The sequence below is a fragment of the Dermacentor albipictus genome, chromosome 2 (assembly GCF_038994185.2).
Source record: "Dermacentor albipictus isolate Rhodes 1998 colony chromosome 2, USDA_Dalb.pri_finalv2, whole genome shotgun sequence".
Taxonomy (NCBI): domain Eukaryota; kingdom Metazoa; phylum Arthropoda; class Arachnida; order Ixodida; family Ixodidae; genus Dermacentor; species Dermacentor albipictus.
In genome coordinates this window covers 105,837,696-105,863,333 of record NC_091822.1, presented here as the reverse complement: position 1 = coordinate 105,863,333, position 25,638 = coordinate 105,837,696, and the positions used below count along the sequence as shown (strand labels likewise).

At 45.0% G+C, this 25,638-nt stretch overlaps 1 protein-coding gene across 3 annotated transcripts; it reads right to left on the bottom strand.

The window, feature by feature from the left end:
• Positions 1-2,730: 2,730 nt before the first annotated feature.
• Positions 2,731-25,451, bottom strand: LOC135914912 (uncharacterized). 3 transcript variants are annotated; one of them, XM_065447855.1, is made up of 6 exons: positions 25,148-25,451; positions 17,606-17,848; positions 15,166-15,300; positions 13,340-13,560; positions 11,338-11,604; positions 2,731-6,000 (listed from the first exon to the last, which is right to left on the bottom strand). In XM_065447855.1, exons 1-6 carry the CDS (start codon positions 25,152-25,154, stop codon positions 4,837-4,839), a joined length of 2,037 nt encoding a protein of 678 aa, XP_065303927.1. In that variant the 5' UTR covers positions 25,155-25,451; the 3' UTR covers positions 2,731-4,836. The 3 variants fall into 3 exon arrangements, with proteins under 3 accessions (XP_065303927.1, XP_065303925.1, XP_065303926.1); XM_065447853.2 differs by lacking the exon at positions 25,148-25,451 and adding an exon at positions 24,926-25,082; XM_065447854.2 differs by lacking the exon at positions 25,148-25,451 and adding an exon at positions 24,926-25,082 and having other exon boundaries at positions 15,166-15,294.
• Between the last annotated feature and the right edge of the window lie 187 nt (positions 25,452-25,638).

Below are 25,638 nucleotides of genomic sequence, written 5' to 3'. Positions count from 1 at the left end.
ACATCTTAGTTTCCACAAATGTGGAGGTTATGCGTTTTTTGTGTAACATATCTACATTTCTCGGCTAACACCTGCACCATGGAAGCCAAGGGCATAGTCCAAGCCATGTACTACTGTCCAATAGGCAAAGTGCTTTTTTTAAAAAATGAAATACACGGTATTTTTCAATGTACATACTGCGAAAGTCACATGTGCACAGGGCAGCTACCATTACTCATTCAAGCAGCACATATAGGTAAGTAATTTTATGTAAAAGGCTTACTCGTGTGCCAGTACTATGCTGTCCATTTATTTCACAGAGTGCACACAATGGAATGTTGTTTCCAAATGCTGTATAAGTGCAAATAAACAGCATGACTCATTTTGTCAATCTGCTGTTTCAAGAAACATAACTGAATGGATCAATCACTCAAAAAGTGACACTGAAAATGTAATGCTGTTCACATTTCACTACAAGCAAGGATGTCAGCAGCTGTTTCAAGAAACATAACTCTGACTGGATCAATAACTCAAAAAGTGACATTGAAGATGCAACGCTGTTCGCATTTCATTCCAAGCATCATGCGCACCCGTTCGTCATGTTCGTAGCGCCATCTTGTCCGACAGAGTTTAACCTGAGAGGACACAGCCGTTAATACAGTAACCAACCATGTTCCACTTAGCTATAGGTGTAAAAAGTCGGCAGTGACGTAGTCGGCAACATGCAGTCCACTTTTCTTACTTTCCTTCCAGAGCCCTCCATTACGGCAAAGGCTCATAACACACTGTGCAGTTTTGGGATATTAAATTTTACAATTTTTAATGCAATCAAATTTGAAATGATTTTGAAATTTCAGAGAAAAGTGAAAGGGTAACTTTACAGCAGCTGTTTACTAGAGGCACTGTACCAAGTTCCACGCATGAGTGACACTATGCACGAAAAACATTTGTGAGAATGGTAACCTTTCAGTGTCTGTATCCAAAAGACACGCTGTTTTAGGTAGTAAAACTGCACAGTTAGAAGTTGAGCTGCACCATCGCCATGTACAGATCTGAAAGTATAAAATTGGTTTGTTTCAGCGGAACCTTTAGATCTGGCGCATCACCTCGTGGTCATGCCCCATTGAGACCCAACCAGAACCACAACTGGCTGTGCATGTTGCAGACAAGGCAGACAAATCTCTTAATTGCCTATTGGTCACATCAATGACACTTACATATGAACACCGCACAGTTGTTCATCCTTGTGCTGTCTTTTGAGGAGAAACCAGCACAGCAGGCCAAACAGTGTCACATGAGCTCAAGCAGCATACAGCTTAACTTATGTTGAATTCCACTTGTCATGCTTTAGTGGCTACATAAATCCTCGAGTGATGCTTTGATTTTGCAATCAATTGAATTCCCACAGTAGGTAAGAGCGCAAGTCACCACACGCAGCTTCCATGAGTGGTATGATGTGCCATAGAAGTTCTTGTTGAATCCATGCCTCAAAGGCAAAGAGTAGTGATCTGTTGTGGGAGCGAGTCGATTAAAAAAAGGCCTGTGAAACCTGCACACTCAAATGTGCTATCCATCATCTATTCTTTTCTTGCCCCTCTTCTCTCTGCACCAGGGCAAAGGAACAGCCTACAGCATGCTGGCTCAGCCCGTTTACTCTCCCTTGGTTCAAATAAATTTTTGTTCTCCCTCTCAAATCAAGCAGAAAAAATCACACTGCTCCACCATTGATAAAAGCCATTACATGCAGCCACCAGAAATGGCACTATCATACTTCTAGTTGGATCTACTCGAAAATATAGCAAGACGAAGCTATCTACTGTGGTGCAAGTTGATCCAGAATCACAACTCGACCATGGGACCCTGATCCGGATTAACCAGCGAAGAGCAGGTTCTTCACGACAGAACAAAATGCAATTCAGCTCAACCAGTGTAATTCAACTTCACTCTTCACGCTTGCCACCACTTCTATTTCCGAAGCATGGGAATGAGTTCCCAACACTTGTGCTTTACCATTGTTATGAAGCAAGAAAGCGAGCCAGACATATGGCTTCCGAAATCATGCAGGTCACACTGTGCAAATAAAAATTACCAGAGAGGCCATTGGTTTGATGTGCTTATGTTTGAACACATTAGCATGGGTCAACATCAAGTTATTTCTCAATGTTGTTACAAATGAGGCTTCATTTCTTTTATGGCACTATGACTTGTATGCAGAAGGAAAAATCTGTTTGTGAATATCGCTGCAGTGGCACAGCGATAAGAAGTGCAGACCTTCTGGAAGTTTCTTTGCATCCAATAGTAAGCCACAAATGCCATGAAAAGACAATACATTGGTTAGAGACAACATAATAGTACAACGTGCAGCACAAATGGATTCAATCCATGCTTTCTAAAATCAAAGGAATGCTAATCGATCAGCATTTGTCAAGAATCCTTACAGTCCTAGGGGAAGCATTTGGAGTGATAGCAGTGATAAGCAAATAGATGCAGTTTTTTTTCATGCTTAGAAATGCAGTACCCAACCAGCTTTAGTGAGCAACAAATTGGTGCACATGATCCAAGAGAAAGTACCTAGGATGTTATTGGTATTACTGTTGCTTTTTATGCATTTTAGTTTGGCCCTTCGTAATAAGATTTCCCAATCTCCGGCGATTCCCCAAAAATATCAAATAGCAACTAAAACCAACTTGGTCACCATTCACAGAGACCAGCAGCCATACTTCAGACACTTTAGATCCATGTGCTTCTAAATTAAACACTGGCATTCAATTTTGATTTGAAATAAGATCAAACTGACTGAACTTGTTGACAACAGTGAATTAAAGCAGTCCAATAGTTTGCAGCAATGTTCAGCAGTTTTGGCAGTTTTGATCACACTCTGCAAGAGTCGAAGGGAATTTTTTTTTTCTCACTTTGATGGCTTTATTTTGTCAAGAAGCATTCAGATCGTCAGTGGATATTGTTGGATGCAACTATTTACGAATGCTAAAAAAAGGATTTCATCATTTGAAGCATTCCCATTATTGCACTTGCGTAAAAGCAGTTTTCGTTTTTCCACACCGGTGAACTTCAGACAAGAGTTATACAATTTTATTATTTTTCAACTTCGCATGCCTGCATTATGCAAGTGAACCATAAAACATTACTTAGCTTGAGCAATCATAGAAATGTGAAAAGCAGGCAGCCATGACTGCAGCACTGTTTGTTTTGCATGCATAGTTTGTTTTTTTTTTCGCAAACAAACAAGCTCTTGTAAAAGCAAATTAGCGGACTGGAGCTGGCTTGCAGGTACAAGTTGCCTGAGGATGTGGAATACCACTGTACACTTGATATCCTCACACATTTGCTCTCCTCAAAAGAGCACATACGCATTTCAGCGCTTGCTAAAAAGGGAAGCTATGGCATGATTGAGCATACAATTGTAGCTTAATAAATATGGAGTGGGAAATTAGCCATCTCACAAAATTAACCATCTCACAAAATGCACACATACACACTAACTAGCAGTGTCACCCTGCATAGATACACCTTTCTGCTTCACACTTTGCTGAACGGAGGCATTCTTGTGGCCTCTGAAAGCTGACCAGTGTTGACGAAAAGAAAATGAGATTCACAGCGCGACATTGGGAATGTTAACACCTCAGAAATAGGTAGTTTTCGGGGACAGAATAAAGCAAAACTATTCCAACCTGTTTTTATCCCAAATCCGCCCTCCGTGATGGGTCAAAAGGGCCCGGGCTCCGCCCATATGAGCAAGCACTGTACCCATTTGTGTGAAGCCCAAGCCATTTTGACCTCTCGCCGGGGACTAATGGTGGAGTTGGAATAAAAACATACTGGCATAGTTTTACATTATCCCGGCCCATATCGCATTGCAAAAAAAATGCTAACCAATGATGATCATTTACTTGAATTTGATAAAGTGGCTAAACTGGCCGATGCACATTTTGCGTAACGCAATTAAATAAAAAATTCCTGCCAAAACATTACAATGAGAATAGGCAATGAACACTCTGGTCCCATTTCTTGAACACTTGTATATTATGTGGCATATAGTCATCAAAAAAATATTTATGTATCACTTATCATGTTATGAAACAATAAACGTTCAAGCACAGGAATATTATATTTCATGATTACCTAGCAATATTCTGCTGCTTTTAGATGAGCTTTTTAAATTTAGTCAGCCACACAGATAACACAAAAAATAAAACAAGCTTAAAACTGGATGAAGCCAACAGACAATGAATCCAAGGAAAGCAATGGGGAAAATAAAATTTCATAACTGTAATATTGTAGGCAAAGAACACTTAAATTTGTGCTATACATAAAATGTTTAATAATGGAAGCGAGGAAGAAAAATGAGAGACAAGTTTGTGTTCATAATTAGGCTTATGGCAAATTTAATTATTAGTTACTAATTTCACAGCTCAATTTTTTTTTTAACTGTTCCATTTCTCTCATACTGTTCTTGGCTTCATGTGGTATCTACTAAATATTGAGCCCCTCAGTACCCTTGATGTTTAAAACTAGCAGTTTAGCACCTTGATATCCTCCATGCACATGAAATGACCTTTTGTGTGATCATTTAAGCGTGATCATTTAAGCTCGAACTTTCTTCATTACTAGCCAAAGCATCACACCGGTACAAATAATGTGCTTGAGCATTTGCTTCAAGTACCTCATGCATGACTCGCACAAATCTTGGGTATGTAGAATTGCTTACGCCTACTCACTGCTCCTATGACATCAACTACACTAAAAAGCTATCAGTTCATTTCACACAAGGAAGGAACACCATCACTGATCAGTCCTTCAATGTCGGAGGTGAATGGGAGCCCATGCACTCACAAGCACTCAAAATGGAGCAGCTGGGTGTGAGGTCGATTGTCCTCCACGTGCTTTGCAGTGTAGCCGTTCCTGGCATCGACTGTCGTGCGACGCACTCCGGCAGTGCTTCTGCAAGGTGCACGAAGCATCAGGTGGCCGGAAACCCTGCGCCTCCAGCCGAGCCACCTGCCTCGCAACACTCTGTCGTGGAATGGTATGCACTGCCTCCCCATACGGCTGCACAGTCACAGAGCCGTTTGGCTTCGGTTCGGCCCCTGTGATCTCCGTCGTCCGCTGTTTGTTCGTTTTTGAGGAGGCAGACGCTGACGAAGAAGAACGAGGCGACTCCGCCTGGTGGTCCGACACATCACTACTGGGCTGTTCTGTCCTCACGGGCCTGCACTTGACCGTGATGACCACAGGGCAGGCAGAAGTAAGAGTCTTAGGTGTCGACGTGGCCGTCGGAAGGTCTAGGGAGCAGGGCCGCACCACTTCCCTCACCATCCCTGCAGTGGGCTCAGCTGCTTCTGATGCAATGTGGGCTCCTGATAGATTGCACACTTCGCTGCAGCCTTCCGGCACTCTCCGTAAGACTGAGCTGTCCCATGAGGGGAGTGAGAACAGCTTTCTCTTGCCCGTTTTCTTTCTTGTGGCCTTGTCTTCTGCACTCTCCTGGCCGGCAGCAGAAGAGTGCTGAGCCTCTAGTGGAGGAGCAGGCAGTCGTTCGAGTCCACCACCATTTTCGGGCAGCTGCTGGATACCCTGTGAAGAAGAGCTCACAGCCTTGGCTTCCCTAGTTCGGTTCTTGTCTGACTCCATGCCCGAGCTGTGGCCGAGACAGCAGGATGTTGCGATGCCTTCGGCCGACGACGATGCTGCAGCTGTGGGGGACTTCTTGGAAACCTTGCGTTTTGGCATAGAAAAGCGCTTGAGCCTTTGCAGCGTCCTGTCTAAAGGGTGCCTCGCCCTGGGTGGGTCTGCGGCAGCAGCGGCTGCTGGCTGTGGAACTTGGCCGACTTCCGGGGCATCTGCGGAAGCACTGGACTCACTGCTGGTGGGACTGAATGCACCTTGACGGTCGTCAACGCTCGCAGTGCAGCTTGAACTCGTCTCACTTCCTCCTTCTTCACCTTCCCCACCCCAGGAAGTTGGGTCAGGGTACACATTGTTGTTTTGACTTGAAGGAGGGCCCTGTAAAGAAAGGCAGTAGCAGTCAATAACCAAGTCACAAAGCAAGCTTCACATACTCAGCTTCAAGCTACTATTTTAGCAACTGAAGAAGCAGCTTAAATCTTTGAAGAGCTTTACCTTCATAAAATGGAAGGATGGCATTCACCTTATAGTAGCATGAAGCAACCGACTGAGCCTGCACACATTTTTCTGATGTCCACAATCACTTCACTGTGTCTTGCAGATTTCCACACAGCTCACTGTTTGCACTCCACAAGTGAAAGGCTGCAAAGTGAACTAACCCGATGAAAAATGTTTGTCAGGACCCTCAAGTATAGCTACTAACAAAAACAGTGCCCTGCTTCAAATTTATATGAATTAACACACTCTTTTTTTCCAATAAAAATGTTTTAACATGAAGCGCATTTTCCATTTTCCTGTTTCACCACCATTCATGTTAGAACAAGACGAATAAGAGCAAAGCTCCATTCACCTCGTGTGCACAGCTGGCAACAAATTACTGAACATGTTTCTGTTCCCTTCCATAAGTAGATAAGGCATATTATGTTTCAAATCACAGAAATGCATAATGCGGTGATGACTTTGCTCATACTGCACTTACCAGCATAAAAAGATAAAGTAACCCCAAAAGGAAAAAAAAAAGGCGAGCATGCTCTGCAGTATTGCGTTCAGAAGTGAAATGGAAGCGTGGTTATGTTTGTCGATTGGTATGTCATGCCTGTTCAAATGTGCAGATCCCATAGTGAACGTACATCTTTCCCAAAAAATTTTCAAAAAGTTGTGGAGTGGGTGCATTCACTATGCGGGATAAAATGTTTAACAATCTTTCTGTGGCCATCGTTAAAAGGTAGGGATGATACAGTTTGATATGGCATCCGATGCACCGCAACCGAAGCATTTTGCCGTGTCATAGTGCCGGATCGGATGCCTGCACACGCCAAGTGTCTGATCCGGCACTATGGCATGGCAAAACACCTCGGACCCAGCTGCCGTTCTGGTGTGTTGGATGCCATATCGGACACCATATCAACCAGTGTGTCTCCTACTTCAGGGTGTAATCATTATGTGAGGAAAAGAAAAAAACTCCCTTTTTGAGTGGAAAAGTTGGGAGTGCATTCATTACTCGAGTAAATATGCTAGCTCTCTCTGATAGAATGTACAAACATTAAATCTGCCCATTTTTCTCTAAATTATGATAGTCAAACTAGGGGTACTGTTTCAGATAATATGGCTCCTAAATTCACGTCAATGTGATAAATATTTCACTGTCCCAAATACCAGTTCCAGTATTCACAACTGCAGCACCAGCAGCAGAAAACCTCACATCTGTTTTATACCTTCTATGCTTGAAAATAAGATATAAGAAATATTGAGATACAGTCAAACTCACAAAAAAAAACACCTATCGGTTTGATATAGGGCATAATTCGATATAAGCCTGCTAAAGAATTGGGCATCATAAAAGCACTCCATTGATGAAACTAGCCTAGTTTCGCAAGAAATAGTTTCGTATTTTCTTCTGCTTGGGCAATTTCACTGCCTGCGATGCACGCACTTCTCCACATTGTCTAAAGAGTTGGACAGCTGAAGCCGCAACCTTGCACCTTACGCAGAAGCGCCAAACTAGTGCGAGTGGACCAATCACCTTGGATGATGTCAGCAAAGTATCGTCATTGCATTCCTCATTGTGCCCACTATTACTCGTGCTCGGTATGATGTCCACAATGTAGTCTTCATTTGCACACTCTCCAGTGGTCACGACACCATCATCCGCACTCACAAACTCGTCTACCATTCATCCGCCAGCGGCTTGCGGAAATTCTGACAGCTTGCTCCAAACTTCAGCGACAGCGGCAATGGCTTCATCGCACTCATCAGAATTTTCAAAGTCACCACCGGGCATGCGGAAGCCGGCACACGTCTGAAGCCATTTCGAATGAACCACTTGCGCACAACCACTTCCACGTCACCATGCGTATGTGTCGATTGCAACGAGCACCGGGTCACGAGTTTGTCCGCTTTAGCCTTAATCTTCCCTTCATTCTTACTTCAAGCTCAGGCTGAAAGTGCTCCTCAAAATTTCGCATGCTGCGGCAACATCCGACTTCTCACCACGTTCAACTCGATTCACGATTCTGAGCTTCACGGTGAAAGGCAAATTTTGTCGCTTCGCGCTAGCCATCACGGCAGCACAAGCGGGAGAAAGCCCACACAGCGCAAACACAATGAACCAGAAAAGCAGCGAGACCGCTCACACTTCCACCATTTTGCACAAGGGCACAAAAGCCAAGTAGCAATTTTGCTGAAATGCTGTGGGCTCGCAGCATCATCACAGTAGCCAAGGAAGTGCGCCCAAGCAGTGATAGAAAGAAGGGGGAAAGATAACTGGGAGCATGGCGCTGTGTAGAGTTTGGCACGGCTAGCGAGCTGCCACCGTGTGAAAAGTGAGCGCAAGTAACACTGCCACTGCTGCCTCAATGCCTTTTTCCTGATATTTTCAAAATCAAAATTTCCAGATATATTCCGAATCTGGCACAAAAACTTTTCAAGGTAAGCACTGCATACCTGCCAACCTGGAGAGATAATTGGGAGACATTATTCGCGCCAACGGGGGGGCATCCCTGTTTTAACTTCCGGTGGCCTTAGCAACTCAGTGAAACATGTTTTCCATCAGTGTTTTTCATTTTTCCAACCATAGACCACTGCATGTCCCACCTTTCTTCATTAAGAATGTCCTCTGGAAGACTTTACGCCTGTAGTGTGGCAAACTCAGCCTCGAGAGCATCTAAAGCGTCTTCAGCAGATTCATTGGCAATTCGGGGCAGCAGCTGAGGGAAACTCTGAATAAAGAAACGAAGACTCGAGAGCGATGCCGGTGAAATTTCAGGTTGGCCACCTCCGCATTCTTCATAGTTACGTTTCAGAGTTGCATCTACATCCATAGCGCTTCACCTCGTCTCATTTCGGAAATATTTTCCATAGAAGAGGCCCAACGTAGTCGCTGACACTAAGGGGTAGGTTGTGTTTGACGAGGAATCCCGTAAACAGGCACTCCACACGTATGACACTGTCGTCGCCCTTGTTCCGGAGAAAGTTCACTATGTTGCGTTGCTGCTCAGCGGTACGAACATAGCTTTTATGCTTCGCCGTGGAAATGTGCAATTTCAAGTCGCCGTTGACACCGTGAGACACGCTGACGTCGCATCAAAACGTTCTACAAAATTGAAAATGTTATCCTTTTCTTGATGTCAAAAAGCACGGAAATTCAGAAGTTCGCAATAACTTCTGCAAATACCTCTTCTTCGACTTTCGTAGCGCCATGGCATCAAGCACACGAGAATTATAACTTTATACAGTGCCCCGCACACACGGCCTAGGCAACACTAATCAAACACAAAAGCAGCAGCAACAAGATGCACCATGGAGGAATGCATGCATGAAATGCAAGAACTACGTTGGCTCTGGCTTTGGTCGGCTTACTAGGCGCTGTAGTCAGCTGCTTAGTCGATGATACCGATGGTGCTAGTGCTGCCGTTGTTGGTGATGCTGACGATTACAATGCGGCTGTAGGTTCCGCGGTGCCGGTTTCGCAAAAACCATTATTGCGCGAACAGAGACCACTTTTCGGGAGATATAAGATAGTGATCGTACAATCAGAAAGTTCAGTCAAAAATCAGGAGTCTCCCGGGCGAATCGGGAGGGTTGGCAGGTATGGCACTGAAAAACACAAGGGCTGGCACAAGGGCCATAAAAAAATTTCAAGTTGACCGATAGTTGACCGATATTCGTCTCATCCAATTATCTCTATCTTTGCGGATTTTGTCAAATTCTTCCGTTTCACTAAAACTTCTTTCTGGGCGAGTTGGTGCATACTTGACATAAAAATTGATACAGCGCAATCACATGCAACCACAAAGTATGAAGGACAGGACACAAGCGCCAGCGCCTGTGTCCTGTCCTTCATACTTTGTGGTTGCATGTGATTGCGCTGTATCAATTTTTATGTCTTCCGTTTCATGGCAGCCATCTCTTAACGGAACGTACGAGCACTGCATTCAGGAACGCGACTACACAATCTCACAACTGAACGAACTGAACCGATCTTCTTGGCGGTTTGGGTGAAGGAAAGGACGCACGCAGGCGCACGTGGCTTTGAGAGGGCGAGGTAAGTCGAACCACTTCTTTTAGGGGGTGGCTCTCTGAGCGAGAGCAGCGCCGTACACGTGCAGTTCGGCTAAACCCCTTTGTCTGGGACGGGCGTGCCTGCGGCTGACCGAGCCGTTGCGTGGTAAAGCCAACTTCTCGGACAATGTTGCGGTGCTTGAAATTCGATATATCAAGTGCGGCTGCTATTTTTGTTCGATTTAACCGTACTTTTTGCTGTATATTCTCATTGTAACATTACCGTGTTCAGAAATTGTTCGATATACAGGATAATTAAATGTAAACGAGTTCGATATAGTTGGGTTCGACTGTACAATATTCAAAAACCCCTAATTATAATAATATGTCCTTTAAAGGCACATACGTGTGCTTTCTGCAACTTGTTAGTAAACGAAGCAGCGATGACACTTTCATGGAAGTTATGCTGGATGTTTCACATTTCTGATCCCAAGTGTTGCTCAGAAGAGGCGTATATGGGCAGGTATTCTTTAGAGCACCACTCTTAATGGCCCATTTCTGCGACAAGCAGGAACGTAACTGAGCAAACGAGCACAACAGTGAATGATGAAAGAGTGAATGCGGAGAGGCAGATGGAACACGCGAACCACAAATGGCAGAGACCATTGAGGCGACCCCTGCAGCGATGTGCGCACGGGAAACTGGTTTCACGTGGACCCGCCTGACCACTCATTGTGTACTCGTAACTGGTCTCAGCCTGACCGCTCGTTTCGTGCTATTGTCTCCTCACGTCAGCTCTCGCTCGCACTTTTTTGGTTTGCTTGGTTTGGTTTCATCTCGTTTGCGCTTGTTTAGATAGTCATGGTTTGCGGTTGCTTTGTAATCTGTTTGTATGCACGTTGTGAATTGTGTAGTAGTTTCTGGAATTCAAGCGGCACCAGCACAGGATTACATTGGAACCTTCAACGAGTCGTGTACAAAGCCAACGCACTTGACCCACAGATAAGATTTTCAATGATTGCCGACTCTGCTGCATGTCTCTCTCAAATACTTTGCTTCAATATATATAGAGCTGCACTCAAATTTCGCATTAGAGGGTATCATAGTCATCAGTGAATTTATTCCCCTTTTCCTAAGGATTGTAACTCAGAACGCAGGTTACCTGCACAGACAGCTTATACATGTGAAAGCAAGGTATTTGCGCCAGCTAGTCACCTGCAAGCTTAGCCGCTTGTCACCGTCTTGAACCAGGTGTCGAACGGAGGGCTCGCAGTGCGACAGTCGCCTGCGTGCTGCTTGGTCCCCGACGAGCACAACCGTCACGTGTCGCAACCCATCTTCATAGTAAGCATCTGAGCGAATTGCTCGTTGCTGTTGAGGCAGCTCCCCTGCCTCACTGCTGGTTGACGAGCCTCCACACAGCAACGGAGGCGTGGCCGATGCAACACGTGGCAATGGCTCGGTAGAGATGGGTGCGACTTCCTGTACAATCAGTGGAGCACATAAGTGAATTGTTTGTACAGAAAGAAATGCACAGCTTGTGCGCAAGTTCACTAAAAGCTAGTAGTATCATAGTGTGAGCAAACCACCCGTAGATGAAGATTATATAAGAAATCAAGGTCATGAGTGCAGCACACCAAGGTCCCAATGTGCATGCTTTGCACAGACCATTTTAAACAGAAGGCATATCAAGTGTAACTGTGACCTGTGAACAAGAAAGACAAAACCACCTAGTGAACTTCACCTTCACAGCATGGAAATTTATTTGATGTCTATCATCATGGCTCAGACTAGCACTTTATTGCAGTCTATGAAGAACCACGTGTCATTCTTCATAAGGTCCATAGAGCATTTGATATTCTGTACGTATCAGACGACTCCGCAAGAATTGTAAAAGGCATTGTGGACCACACCTAGACTAACCCCTTCAATAGTTCATTCTGCGACGCACACAATTCTCCGAAATGCCAAGAACGTGTGACGCAACTTATTGCTGATAGCTTAACATGTAAAATACCTTACCGTTTGAATGGGCTTCCGTAATCGACTACAAGTGGTGCACCGTTGTCATGCTGTGTGAGAACTCAATTTACCATATTTATTGAAATTTGCGCCGATGGTTTTTTTTTTTTTCAAATAATCATAAACCAAACTCTAGGGCCGGCTTAGATTGAAGGATTTTAAAAATCTTGCCAGTTTTTTATAAATATGGTGCATAGCTAGCACCATCTAGAAAAGTCAGTGTCGCAGCCGCTACTAGCTGCGCCGGGAGCAACTTCAAGCGGTGCAAGCCATTCAAGTTCAAGCCAGGCAGGACTTCGGCATCGGTGAGAAAAATGGCCGTCATTGGAGGGGGCAATGGGAGAGGCTTTTCGCGTGCGCTGGCCGCAATGAGGAGATGACACCGATAAGGAAGACAGCGATGTAGAATGAGCTTCACATGTTCATATTCAATAAATGCAGTTTCATTTTGTGAACACTGTCCTCGCTTTTTTGTTCGGCCTACATTCAAGGTGACTCCTTTTTTTTTTTCTCTGGCTTCGGACTTTTGGGGGTCGGCTTAAGATCAGGGCTGGCCTAGATTTGAGTAAATACGGTATACTCGTTCTGTCCAACGTTGGCTCTGTTGGCATCCATGGTCGCCATCTTGTGATGGCAATGATGCTGGCTAGGCTGGCTCCGATGGCAGGCTGGTACGACCACTGTTTTGGTTTCGTAACAGAGTGCACTTCCCAAGATACTTTAGGACGAATTTTCGTGGAAAAAATGAGCACATTAGAATTGGGCACATACTGGAATAATCCATTGGGAGCTACCATTTTTGCTTTAGTATCATCCTGAGCCAGACCAAAAATAGGCATTTGTGATGGGAGGTAATGCGTGTTCAACGCATTCATTGTACCTTAAGCGCTGCCAAGACTAGTGGACAAGTGGAGTCACCACTGCAGTCACCATCAAAATCGGGTGCATGGATCATGACCAGTGAAGTTTCCTAAAAACATGCTGCACTCATACGCAGATGCTACAAAGTGCAATCATAAACAGTTAAAGAAGTTCCCAAAAGGCGCTGCAACACACCCAAAGAAACCAGGCACTGTATAACATATGGATGTGACATGTGGACAACCACCAACAAGGGGTTAAAGATGAACCAGCAAGAACCAGATCAAGTGTCATAGTACTACCATTAGAAAGACGCAAGTGTTGAAGCACCAACCTGCTGTTGCAGCTGCCGGTCAAGTAATGCAGGAGGAGCATCGTAAGGAGGTGGGGCCTCTCCAGGGGGCACGTAAGCCTCTGGGGGCTTCCAGAAGGTGTACGGCGGAGGGGGGTCAGGGCAAAAGCCACCCAGGAAGCCCACGCCCTGTTCTTCAAGTGCCAGCTGCCGCGCCAGGCAGGCCTCTTCCAGGCTGGCCGCTGCCCGGCACCCATTCAGCCCTGTCGACCAGGTCAACCAAACAGTGCAGAAAAGTGCCATTCATGTATGCGTGTGACACACAAAACGGCACACAAAAGTTTGGTGCAAAAAAATATATATATGTGCTCATGTGTATCTTTTCAGCCACCAGTCAGTCACCAGCCCACTGGTGACCGATTCCAAGATATGATCACAAATGCACGTGTTTACTCCTTGTATCATGAAGACACTGAGAATATTGGGTTAGTAAGTTGATACGTTCTGGGAAAAAACGCAAGAAAAAACTTACTAATCAGGAACATGTATGATCCAAAGTAACCTAAAAAATTTGACAGACTCAACTATTGTTGGCATCTACATAAAATTAGGCGTCGCGCAGATTGTTGCGGCACGAGACGCCGATGTGCGTTGGGCTGGTGGTGCTCCGGCAGCCCAAGACGTGTTTTGTTGTTTTCCTACTGAGTGGTGTTTTAAGAGGGCAACGGGAAACTGAAATTAAATAAAGCTGGTGGGCAATGCTGGATGCCACCAAAGCGAAACATGATACATGATGGCCACGTCGCACTGCATGCAGCAGGGAACGGCGGCGTGTTTATATTATCGCCAAATAAATGCGTGCAGTACGCTACTAATGGCAATATGCACCGCATACTGTGAAACAGATAGGCAAGGATGCTTATTGCAACAGGAGTGGCAGTGATAGCTGTGAATACTGCGTGCAACGACCCCGGAGAAGATTTGCTGGTGCCAAAATGATAAACTGAGTGTGCGCCAGCGTTTTCCCGCGAGATGGACGGGCGAGCATTGCGGTGAAGCTGCTGCAGCGGGCAGCTATATACTGTTCTCAACTGCGCGTGCCTCGCGCATTTTCTTGTTTACATGGGATCTATCTGCCGGAAAATGTATCATGTGATCGCAATTTGGTGACATACTGAACGTTGGTGCTGGAAAATCATGTTTTCAAGGAACGTATGAACTAGCAAAATATGAGCGTAACTCTACTGGGTCATTTTTTGTGTTCTCGATTCCGGAAGTTGGTGCCAGGAAAACAGTGCAACAAGTTGTTGCATACTGCAAAATTGGAATAGGGTATAAGACATGCCACAATAAAGCACAGCCAGGCAAAGTACTAGTAGTACTAAATTAGCAGTTGTGCGGCATAGTAGCCATCCCAGCTGTAAGAAACTTTGACCAAATTTACTACAGACTTATGACACAAGGTTGACAGTAAGGGGCAAAGGGTTAAAAGCTTGACTCAAACAATGCATTTAGTTAAAGTTGGTGTGAGAAGTCTTGTGCATTTAGGTGTATGAACTTGTTTTTGACAGGAGTAAAAGCTTTGTCACCAAGCACTAATAGTGCAATGTGGAAACAGTACCAAACATCTGTAAAACATGTTAAAAGAATGGTCATTTCACAGCAGGGGCAGGAAATTTAATTATGTGAAACAGTTAAACTGTTCTTAAGAGAGTGTGAACATAGGCTCTTCTTCATCGGATAGAAAGAAGCTGTGGGTTAACCTGGCAAACTAAACAATGTTGCACAATGCTCGCTGCACCTGTTAATTTGATACATCAGCGCAAGTCATTTTCCTCCAACAAACAAACCAAGAATTCAAAACTGACTGCGTAACATGACCAGCAGGCGCCTCTTGCGGAGTCGATGGATCATGAACAGCAGCAGAGCCACAATGAGAAACGATGCCACTGTGCTGGCCACCATCCGAAGGCCCAGAGTAGTGGCACTCTGCACATCTGCTCCTGACGCCGAAGTGGGAAAAAAAGAAAAAGAAAAAAAAAGAAACGAGATTAAAGTTTAATGGGCCAAAACTGGGCCAAAGCCCTCTATCCCAATGGTTTATATTGAAAACATAGCAGCCTGCTGATTACTGTCAAACCTCGTTTTAATGAAACATGATTTTACGAAATTGTCGATTTAATGATACACTTTCAATTTGCCAATACACATTCATAAAGCCTAATGCACTGAAACCCTCATAGCAACAAGGTGAACTTTAACTCTGTTAGTGTCCAATTACTCTGTTAAATCAAAGTTTAACTGCCTAATATCAATCTTAGATGCCTCCACAGAGAAAATGGAGCCATCCCTCCTGGATGTGTCACTTTCAGTACATATCAACTAGCTAGCTAAGAAAATGGAAACAGTAATCTTGGTCACTCCTAGATATACAACTTTCAGCCCATACTAATAGGCTAGCCCAGCAGAAGCAAGCATGATGAAAGAAACTTGTTGGAAAGTACACTTACTGCAAGATTTATTTTCACACCATGTAATTGTAAAGGAGGCTGACAAGATGGGCAAATCGCACACCACAACATTAGTGAATGATCTGTCACATGGTGCATCTCAATGAATGCAATGTCACACAAAAGTGGAAGTACTGCCAGATGTGGTCAATCGAAAATATTTAAAGGTCATCTGCGGCTAGGGCTACAGATGATCTTAAAATGTTTTGCCAAGTGGTGCAACATAAAAAAAATCTGCATTTCCACACAGATGCAGCACTTTGCTATAGCAATAGTTTGTAAATGCTTACTGTAACAAGTTGTGCAGGCAAGCATCTGCTATAACAAGCATGGGGTCACCACTCTGACAGTGCAATACTTGAACTTTGCCGTGAACATAAACCTAAAGTTGAAAATGAATGGCGTTTCAAGCTTTACTTTACCTAACGAGAGGACAAAAATGTGTTGTGGCAGATGTAAAGAGTCAAACACAAAAGACTTGTTTACGGCGTACATGTTACTGGGATGACGTACAAAAGGAACACATTCCTCCAATTATAAAATTTTAGGCTAAATGAAAAAAAAAAAGACATCAGTTTGTTGCTGCTTCCAAAGCACTTGCTAAAGTTTCATATGAATTCTATGTAGAAAAGCAGATTGCAAAAGTGCACAACAGTGGACATGTCTGTAGCCTGTTAAGGAACTCCAAGGCTAACAGTGCTACATGGGGCGCAGCTAAACAACAGCAATCCTTAAAGTGAGTGGCTGGGAACTACCAGATCAACAGTACTAGTGCACAAACATAGTTGCAACGCCCACCAGTCAGTGTGAATCACCAATTACATCAGCTCACAATTAACAAACATCCAGTTTCACCACATACTGTATCCATGGGCATGTGGAAATGCACAAATAGGCCAGCCACATCACAAGTGACTGCCACGGTACTTTAAGAGCCACATGCATGTATCACACACGGAGCATCACAGCCTCCTTGCACAGCTGCCAATTCGAACTGAACATGCACTAGTGCTATGCCATAGCATGACCGATAGCTGAACAGCTATCATATGACCAGCTGCTTCCTACATGATGCATTGCAGAGCATCCACTGATACGTATGTTCATTCTGCAGTCTTGTAAAAAATGTTCCTCTGGTCATTACCGTTTATGTGTCGCACCCAGTGAACCCGTCTGGCTGCCAAGCACACTCATGGCTGAACTCAAGATAATTCAGAAGCTAGTTTGACTGAAATGTTATTATAGGCTTTGCATTTATACAACAGATAGCACAACAAAGCTTATTGTCGGCATTTCTTGTGTCTGTTGTTTTCTTACATGTCAGGATGCCACAAAAAGCCCGTGCATATTTTAAATGACAGAAATTCACAGAAACTTCTTATGAACTATTATTCAAGGGACTTCGATGTTTTTATCACAAGGCGTTCTCAAGGGACAACAGCAACGAAGAGGTCATGTTGGTTGAGGTACGCTAATTATACTAAGATTAGTAATTAACATAATTTGTAATATTTGTTTGAATTTCGAGGTTTAAGCATTTTTTTAGTGTTCCGCAACGTATTGCCAACAAATAGCGCTTAAATTTAAAACCTGGTAATGTGTTACTTTAACCGAAATTAAATCTGTTCCACTTCGGAATAACACACAGCCCCCAAAGGGTCAAGCCATAAGCCTTGTAGCCTACTTTTGTAGATACATACAAGGCACCAACCACCAAGTGCAAGTGCCGACGCATTTGTGCAGACAAAAGCATGCATCCGAAACAAGAACAAATAAAATAACGTGCAAAGTGACCAACCATCGGGTGAACCAAGCGTGGTGCCGTTGCAGGCATAGTCACAGCACTCGCCCGAACCCCTGAGGTATGGCTGGTGGCAGTGGGCTGGTGGGTAGCAAGAAGTGATGGAGCAGGAGTCTGGCCGTCCCCGCTGGCAGGTGCACTGCTCACAGGGGTCCTTGCCCTCGGGTGTGTACCGGTCACCGTGCTCCACAGGGGTGCCTCGCCTGTCCACACATCCTCCTGGTAGGGGGGGCAGGCCATCTGCACATGGGTGAGCCAATTCAGTTCAAACAGTTCGACAATGCGAGGGAGCACATGGCATGCCCGCAGACTGGCAAGCAGATTAAACAAGAGCACAAGTTTGGCTTATGCCATCTTATTTCCAGCAGAACACACCAACAGTTGGGAAAAATTCACAGTTTAATACAATGCCACATGTGCATTTGAGTTCAATACAGTGGTGCCAATGCTGGGCACAAGCACTGTACTGCTTCAGTTCTCGTCAAGAATTTTAATGTCGCCCCAGGCCTACACAAAATTCTGGAAAAATGCACATCTTCCTGTCATTTCTTCTACTGTACCGTGGCCTGTTTCAGATTCATCAATTTCTAGAAGCCATCACTAAAACTGGGAGGACCAAAGCAAATAATAGCTTGAGAACCTTTGTGTCTACCTAGCTAGCCCAGTAAGACTCATAGGCACAGGCATGGGCCTGCGCAATCTCTGGCAGAGAGCAACATCCCACACTGGAGATTTCAGGTGCCAATGTGAGCTAGCTAACCAACTTGTGTGGTGGCTTAAAGGTTGCAGGATTAGCTTCATGGTACAATTCTCATTTCCAACGCAATCAACAAGGGTTAAAGGTTTTGGTCGAAGTGACATTTTCTTTCTTTCTTTCATTTTTTTTTTTTTAACGCCTTGTGGCTTGTGCACTTCTTTGTTTCATAGCGTACATGTTATGGGAAAATATAAAGACAAAAAATACAGATCCTTGAGCCCCACATCAAAAGCTGTCCCGTAAATGTATTAGTACAGCTTTATTTTACTGACATCAAAAGAGTACGACACTCTTGCACCTAGCCCCGCATGAAAATAAACAGCACATAAGTTGGCATAAATTGATGTCTGTCTACCTTTCGTGGGCACAGATACAAACAAGACAGCATACCCAACAACCTGTGAACTGCATATTCATAAAGATATTGCAGGGGAAGAGAGGACAATAGTAGGTCCCCCCCCCCCAGAGCATGTAGAGCCCACCAATGCCACTACGCGCGGACACTAAAGGTCGGCAATCTCAGTCAGCACTGCAAAAGATGAGGAAAATAAAGTTGGGTGGCACATACTCACGGCGCAAGCACGGCATGCACTAGTCCACTCTAAGAGCCTGCTACGCTGGTCCTCTGGTTCTGGCGCTCTGCTGCAAGCCCTCGGTTTGCGCCAAGCACACACCTTTTGCAGGATGCATGCGCACTTTCTTAGACACAGTGCTATATAGATACAGTGCAGTAGCAGCAGCAGAAAACTTGGAACAACGAAAAGTGTCAAGCAACACACAAATTTTTAGATCACAGTGAATCTTTCAGCGACTTTGCTGATTTCGGCTGCTTCAAGAACTTCTCTTATTAAACTTGCCTTAAGCAGGTATCTTTCTGGTCTCCTTTCGCAATAGGAAGCCGTTTAAAGGTATCGTTGAGATCGATGTATAAAACATTTCTGCAAACAGAATTTATATTTCACAGAACTTAAATAGGCATTTGTAAAATAACAATGAGTCCAATTTCATAACATTTCACGAGAATTTGAGGGAGTTGGTAGGTGTGAGACAATGGAAAAACAATAAAGGTTACCAATACATGCCAAAGGACAGTGCATTGCACTTGTGCATAACACCATATTAGTTTATGACAAGCTGACCTTGACTTCACTTACGACTGCTTTTCTTATCAAAGAATAATGCTGTTTGTCATGCTCATTTTTATGCAATTTGCATGATCTACAACAGTGTAAGCTGACTGAAACTGTCGCCCTTCAAACAACATATTCCCTTCAGTCACAGTGCAAACATACATGTACGCTGCTTGTTTTCATCAGTTTTATCTCAAGGTGACAGAGAAAAGAACCACGGACATTTAACTTCAGGTAAACTCAACACCCTGCATACTCAATGTGGCTTCATTTCACTCTAATCTGCTGAATATTCACCCATACGACGACTTTGCTTAAAGGGACACTAAAGGTTACCAGAAAGTCAAGTTAAAGTGGTAGAGCAATGTTCTAGAACGTCTAAGGCGTCAATATAATCGCGAACAGAGCTTTAGTAACCGAGAAATTTAGGTAAATGCATGACACGATTTGAGACCCCCCAGCGACATTCCGGTACTAAACCGATGACGAAAGGTCTCCCCGTAATTTATGTTACTAATACTCAACTACTCGTATTAAAAATATCATTTCATTCGATTATAAGACGGAAGAAAATGCTACTTGTCTACGTCTACTCGATTCTAACAAAAAATAAGATTTTGACGTTACCCTTCAGTAGTATGGGTGGTCGAAAGGTTTCGTTTTCGCTCGACTCTGCGCGCACGACTCTGCGCCGCGCACGCGTTGGAGTTTCAGTACTTTCGTTATCGCGACGTGCTGTGAGGGTTCTGCTGGCTCGCGAAACTTTCATTTGGAACAAGCAGCGAGAATGCCACGTTCATGTGATGTCGTGGGAAGCACTCGTTGCTTTCCCGCTCGGGAGAGCCGGTGTCGAGGCCGCCGTCGTAGTACGCAACGACGCCGGCAGTGCGAGCCCTCAGCAGCAGGTCGCGCTCGTCGGTGCTCAAATCGCTGAAGTTGAGCCCACCATCGCGAGCCGATCTGTCGGTGTCAGGGTCCATTGCGACGAGCTTCGAAGTTTGCGTCATAGAATGAAGTACCAGCTTATGGGCGTCTTGCGCTGGAGCTTGAGGTATAGTAGCGGCGCCTGGTGGCGGTGCGGGAAACGACATCTGGGTCGGCTGTGGCGAAGCACGTTTCTAGGCCGAGTTTTGCGTCGATTCGCACTTTTTTATGCCCTGTTGCGAGTGCGGAAAGGCTCGTCACTTCTCACAGACCACGCCGACCACGCTGCGAGCTCGCCGCAGCCTATAGTTTAACGAAAACGGACTCTCCGTGTGCCGTAATGTGGGACGCAATTCGTTTCTCCTTCCGCTAGCCACCATACTCCCGCTTTCGCTCTGCTGTCGGCTCTGTCTTGGCTCTGTTTCTGGCCGCGCGTTTGCGTTTTGCGCAGAAAAGCCGTAGCGCCGTCTGCGGACGCCGTTCTACTCACCGATGGCGCAACGTCACTATGAGACCATGATGTCAGTTCTCCTCGATCGGAGGGCGGGCGATTTGAACTGCGCTAGAGGTACGCGGACGCTTCAGAACGCATTTTCTCTTAAAATAAGTCTCTCCTTGCCACGAAACAAGCGTTTCGAGGTTTCTGTGATGGTATTTCAACAGTCCACGTTGACTTAATAGTAACCTTTAGTGTCCCTTTAAGGTGCCACCTTGTATGATGAGATGTTCTACACGTCACCTTTTGTCAGCAATAGCAAATGAATAGCTTTTCCTTGGTCATAAAGCTTGCAGCCAATAATTGCCTTCTGCATACGCTTTGAGCCAATGATTCAATTTTTCTTCTCATATTAAAGAATACATGACATGGCTGAGCATACAATAAATTGAGATTTGATTACTCTGTGATTGCAGAGACTCAGTAAAAATTGCACAAAGTCCCATTCTAACACCTTGGCTTTCTTGCAATGACGTTGGTAAAACCTAGGAATAAATGTAACTTTAACACTTTGAGTCTATCATATTTGTGACTGGAGGAGGTATGGCAGCAGATGTACTAGTGAATGCTGCAAGCAGCTATATTGTTGGCGAATGTGAAGGAAGCATACAGTTCGTCGCCAAGTGTGAAAGGGTATAGGGGAGACAACCAGCAGATATGCTGTCACTTCAAGTGGAGGAAGACAGTTACATTCTAAAGTTGCACAAGAGGTCACATTTGACATAAACTGTGCTCCAGATCAATGGGCAGCCCCTGGAGGTATTCAAGGCATTTTAGGTGACAAAGGGGTTGACACAACTGTAATATTTGTCATAAAAAATGTCAACTAAAGCTGGTTTGTTGCATTCAGATTACCATGTTTAAAGGGGCCCTGAACTACTTTTTATCGAAGTGAAGAAAGGCATTTGAAGTGAAAATAGGCGATTTCAGAAATACTTTGCTGTAAAAAGTACTTCAATGCGTTCAGCAGAAGTGGAGCTATTGGCAATCAAGCACGGCCTCCACTTTGCTCCTGTTCCTTCTTGAATGCATTGCACTGTGAAGGTTACGGCTCAGTGGGGCGTGCCCATGACGCTCCACCTTCTAAATGTCACTGTGGTGTGCAGTTCAAATTTCATTTTGGATGTGAATGTAGACACTACAACTTCTGCCTTTGGTGCCTACGACGCACTACACACAAGCCAAATGCAGTTGTCCTCAGCAAGTCGCAGTGCACTTAGCCAGTGGACTTGCGGCAGCCACAGTATCTATGCCATGTAGCCGACCGCAGCGTGATGTCCGCTATCGGCCAATAGCAGCCGCCTAGGGAATGACGAAATAGTGCGTCTAAAGAGGGCCTTCTGTTGAAAAGAGAATGTTTGAGAGAAAGGCGACTTCGTAATCCACTTAAGAGCTCCATGTACCGTGTACGACAATAAAAATTGGCTAAGATGTTCACAGCAGCATATACTACTCGCGGACTACGTTATTTCACCAAGCATGAGGGGTGGGTCAAGGCCCCTTTAAGGCGCAAGCTTTCGGGTAAAGCGTGAAGGAAAAAAACACTGGAAGGCGATTTAACCTCCATTTGAAGTCGATCAAAGACGGTTTTCCTGGGCAAGCTGGAGGTGAGAATAGGGCGGAGTCACTGCGCACAGCACTATCGCGTCACCCCTCGTGTGAGGGAGTAGGACTGCTTCAGTTTCTTTACTACACTATTTGAGAAATCAGCCCATATTTTTAGATTGCACAAACCCACAGAAACGGCCCGTTTTTTAGGCTGCACTGCCTTTGGGACCAGGGCACATTCTTAAACTGCGCTATCCTTGGGTCCAAAATAAAAGGCTAGAAATCCAAGCACCCCATATGATGAAGTAAGGGTAACTGACTAAGAAAGACGCTGTCTTTAATATGTTTTTCTAACAATTCCGGCATGCTTTAGCAAGTACAGCTGACTGTCAAGAGACTGGAGACAAAAGATGTGTCTAGAAAGCAGCACCTCCAGTTCTTGCAGGCACTCTGCAGATGTAACTCCAGCCCCAACGAGGAAGCCTCTAGTGGTGGCACGAGTATAACTGGAGATCAGTAGCAGCAACAGCCATATTTAGTTACTATATCGGCAGCAGAGGCAGCTTCATTACACAGAGCCCAGCCATGTTCTTCACTTTGTTTTGTTCCAGATCATGTATATTTCAACCAAAAACTGAGGTTCTTGACGTTAACTACAATAGATCCACATCCAAAGTGTGGTGCGGTGCTGTAGGGCACAAATGTTTACAGCAATGCTCCAGGTACGAAGCTTTTTACTAGCACGAATATCAGAGAAGCAGTGGCCCAAACCCCGCACGCAGCCGATTTGTTGAAGAAAGTCAGCTATATGCTTGGTATTTTTGTTGAACTTGTTCTCTTGACAAACAGGTGCATCGTGGAGTTACCTGCAGTACATTTCTTTTGCACTTGGCAAAGTGTGTTTTGTTCGGGAGAACGGGTGTAATGCGCACGAAGCTGATAAAAGTAAATTCAAATGCCAACAGCTGCTGGTTGACACTAAGACATGAAAGCCCTGAGTTAGGCCAGGACATACACCCCCGCTACACTGCCAGGACTGCCATTAACAGGCATTCATTATTTTATAACTTTTGGGAACAAGCAAATACACCCATGTGGCATGGTGCAGACAGCAATACGATGGCACCTTGCAGTCTACCATCAGGTTGCAGATATTCTTCAAAAATCATTTATGCACCAGAAGGAGTTCAATTCCAAAATATGTGTCCTTGATCAATTGCCAAGCAGTTACTTGCACACATCACGAACTGCTGTGTTTTGCAAACAGTCCATGTTTTACGACAGCTAAGGCGCCTATGCCGAAGTGACGAATGTGCTTTAGTATGCTTCACTTCAGTACAAACCTTTAATAAGGTTAAACCTATTGATTGGACAAAGGCAGGCTTGGTACATAGGGTTATCACTCCAGTGACAGTTGTCATAATGTTATCTGTAAAAGAAAATCAACCCAACCATACAAACTGTTTAGCTGCGGATGAGAACTTCTAAATTTTGCTTATCAAAAGCAACATCGAAACTGCATGCAACACATTGGCACTCAATAACCATTCAATCAACAAGCTTTAATTTTGAGACACACAAGAATTTTTTGGTGATTACATGCCACTCAATCAGGGCCTACCTTCACACACATTCTATGCACAAAAGAAAAAACACTTTCTTTTAAAACGGTATCGCAAACTCACTATAACACACCAAATGCCAGAGATCAAGCACGGCAGATTTTACAGCTAAGCTACCAGTAGTTCGAAGTGCCAGCATTATACAACTGCGTTCAGCGTTAAAGAGAAACAGCCCAGTAGAAAACGCGAAGGCCCTTCTAGCGCCAATCTTGCATCACTGGGTTGGTTGCGCCCCCATTCAAAGTCATTATCTCGCCAGCGACCCATCGAACCGGCATCGTTGCAAATGGGGAGGGCTATAAAATTGGCGAGAGGTGTGCAAGTGGAGGTCTCGAAGTTTAGCGGTCAAGCAGGGAGGATCTCGAACAATGCCGCCTCTTCCCCCTTTGTTCATTGCGCGCAAGATATCCAGGTTACGCGGCTGACTGTACTTCCGGAACGACCTCCCACGCTTGGCTGACCGTATCCTGGCGTCGTCGCCAAACGGCAGTCTGCGGTCCAAATGCCTCCTCTTTTGATTTTTCGCCCGCTTCTTTATGTGCGGCCGACGCGGCGCCGATCGGCTAAGCGCTTTCGAAACTGTCGCTGGTGCTTCGGTCAGCGTTGTCAAGGCAGCGTGGTCCCGTTTCGAAAGAAGCCGCCGACGTGACGCGAATGACAACCCAGATGTTTGTAAGCAAGAGCCGCGCGACCCTTTCCGGCACAGCCGCTGCGATGTGGGCACTACGCCCGTACTACAGCGCCCTAATTTGGGCAAAGATTCGATCGTTGCAAGTAGCCACGGAAGCTACAAGCATATCCGACGGTTCCTAAATCGGGAACGTCACAAGCTGTACTCACTTCTTGAAACAACCATATCGCAGGTCGAAATGGGAACGACGTTCTCGAAGCAGCAAAACACAGTAGTACTTCACTCCGAAAGTCAACGATCGCTGGCCGTCAACGTGAGGCTCGAGCAAAATTAAGAAAGGTAGACGGCCTCAAAGGCCGCTGCCAACACGCACGCGCTGCTTAGGTAAGCGGAAAAATTGTTTCGCGAAGGTCGTTCCTTGTAACACTCACCCATCATCACGGCCGCTCGCTGTTTTCCCGAGGTCTAGTCCCGAGGTTGGCAAGTTTCCGAGGAGACGGTCCGGTTAATCAACTCCGTTCCGTAAACAGTCCGCGCGGAGAGACGTCCCATCATAGCTAGCACGAGAGGTTGTATGAAAAACTTCGCCAGGGATCACACGACGACACTCATTTGAGGATGTAGGAGACTTTGTACCAGGATCGGCAAACGTAGCCGCTCCATGTCCGAGTAAAGTTTCTTCTCTGGTCCCTCGACTTGATCCCTTTCCCAAATGGCGTCTTGTTCGTTTCTCCTTGTAGCTGAAAGATGGCGTCAGTAGCAAAACCGAAACTAGAACTCCGCAAAAGTCATTTAGTAATATAGGTAAAGCATACTTTAATGTGATTACAATAAGTGGTCAAATGTTTGCCACCTATACTGACATTCTTTTAACATTTTTAACATGCGCTTGCGCTTAAAAGCGTGCTTAAAAATAAACTTT

Coding starts and splice junctions, on each gene's coding strand:
- LOC135914912 (XM_065447853.2), bottom strand. Junction 15,301..17,605: donor CACGCTTGGTTCACCCGATG/GTTGGTCACTTT, acceptor CTTCGGCGTCAG/GAGCAGATGTGCAGAGTGCC. Junction 11,605..13,339: donor ACCGGCAGCTGCAACAGCAG/GTTGGTGCTTCA, acceptor CTGATTGTACAG/GAAGTCGCACCCATCTCTAC.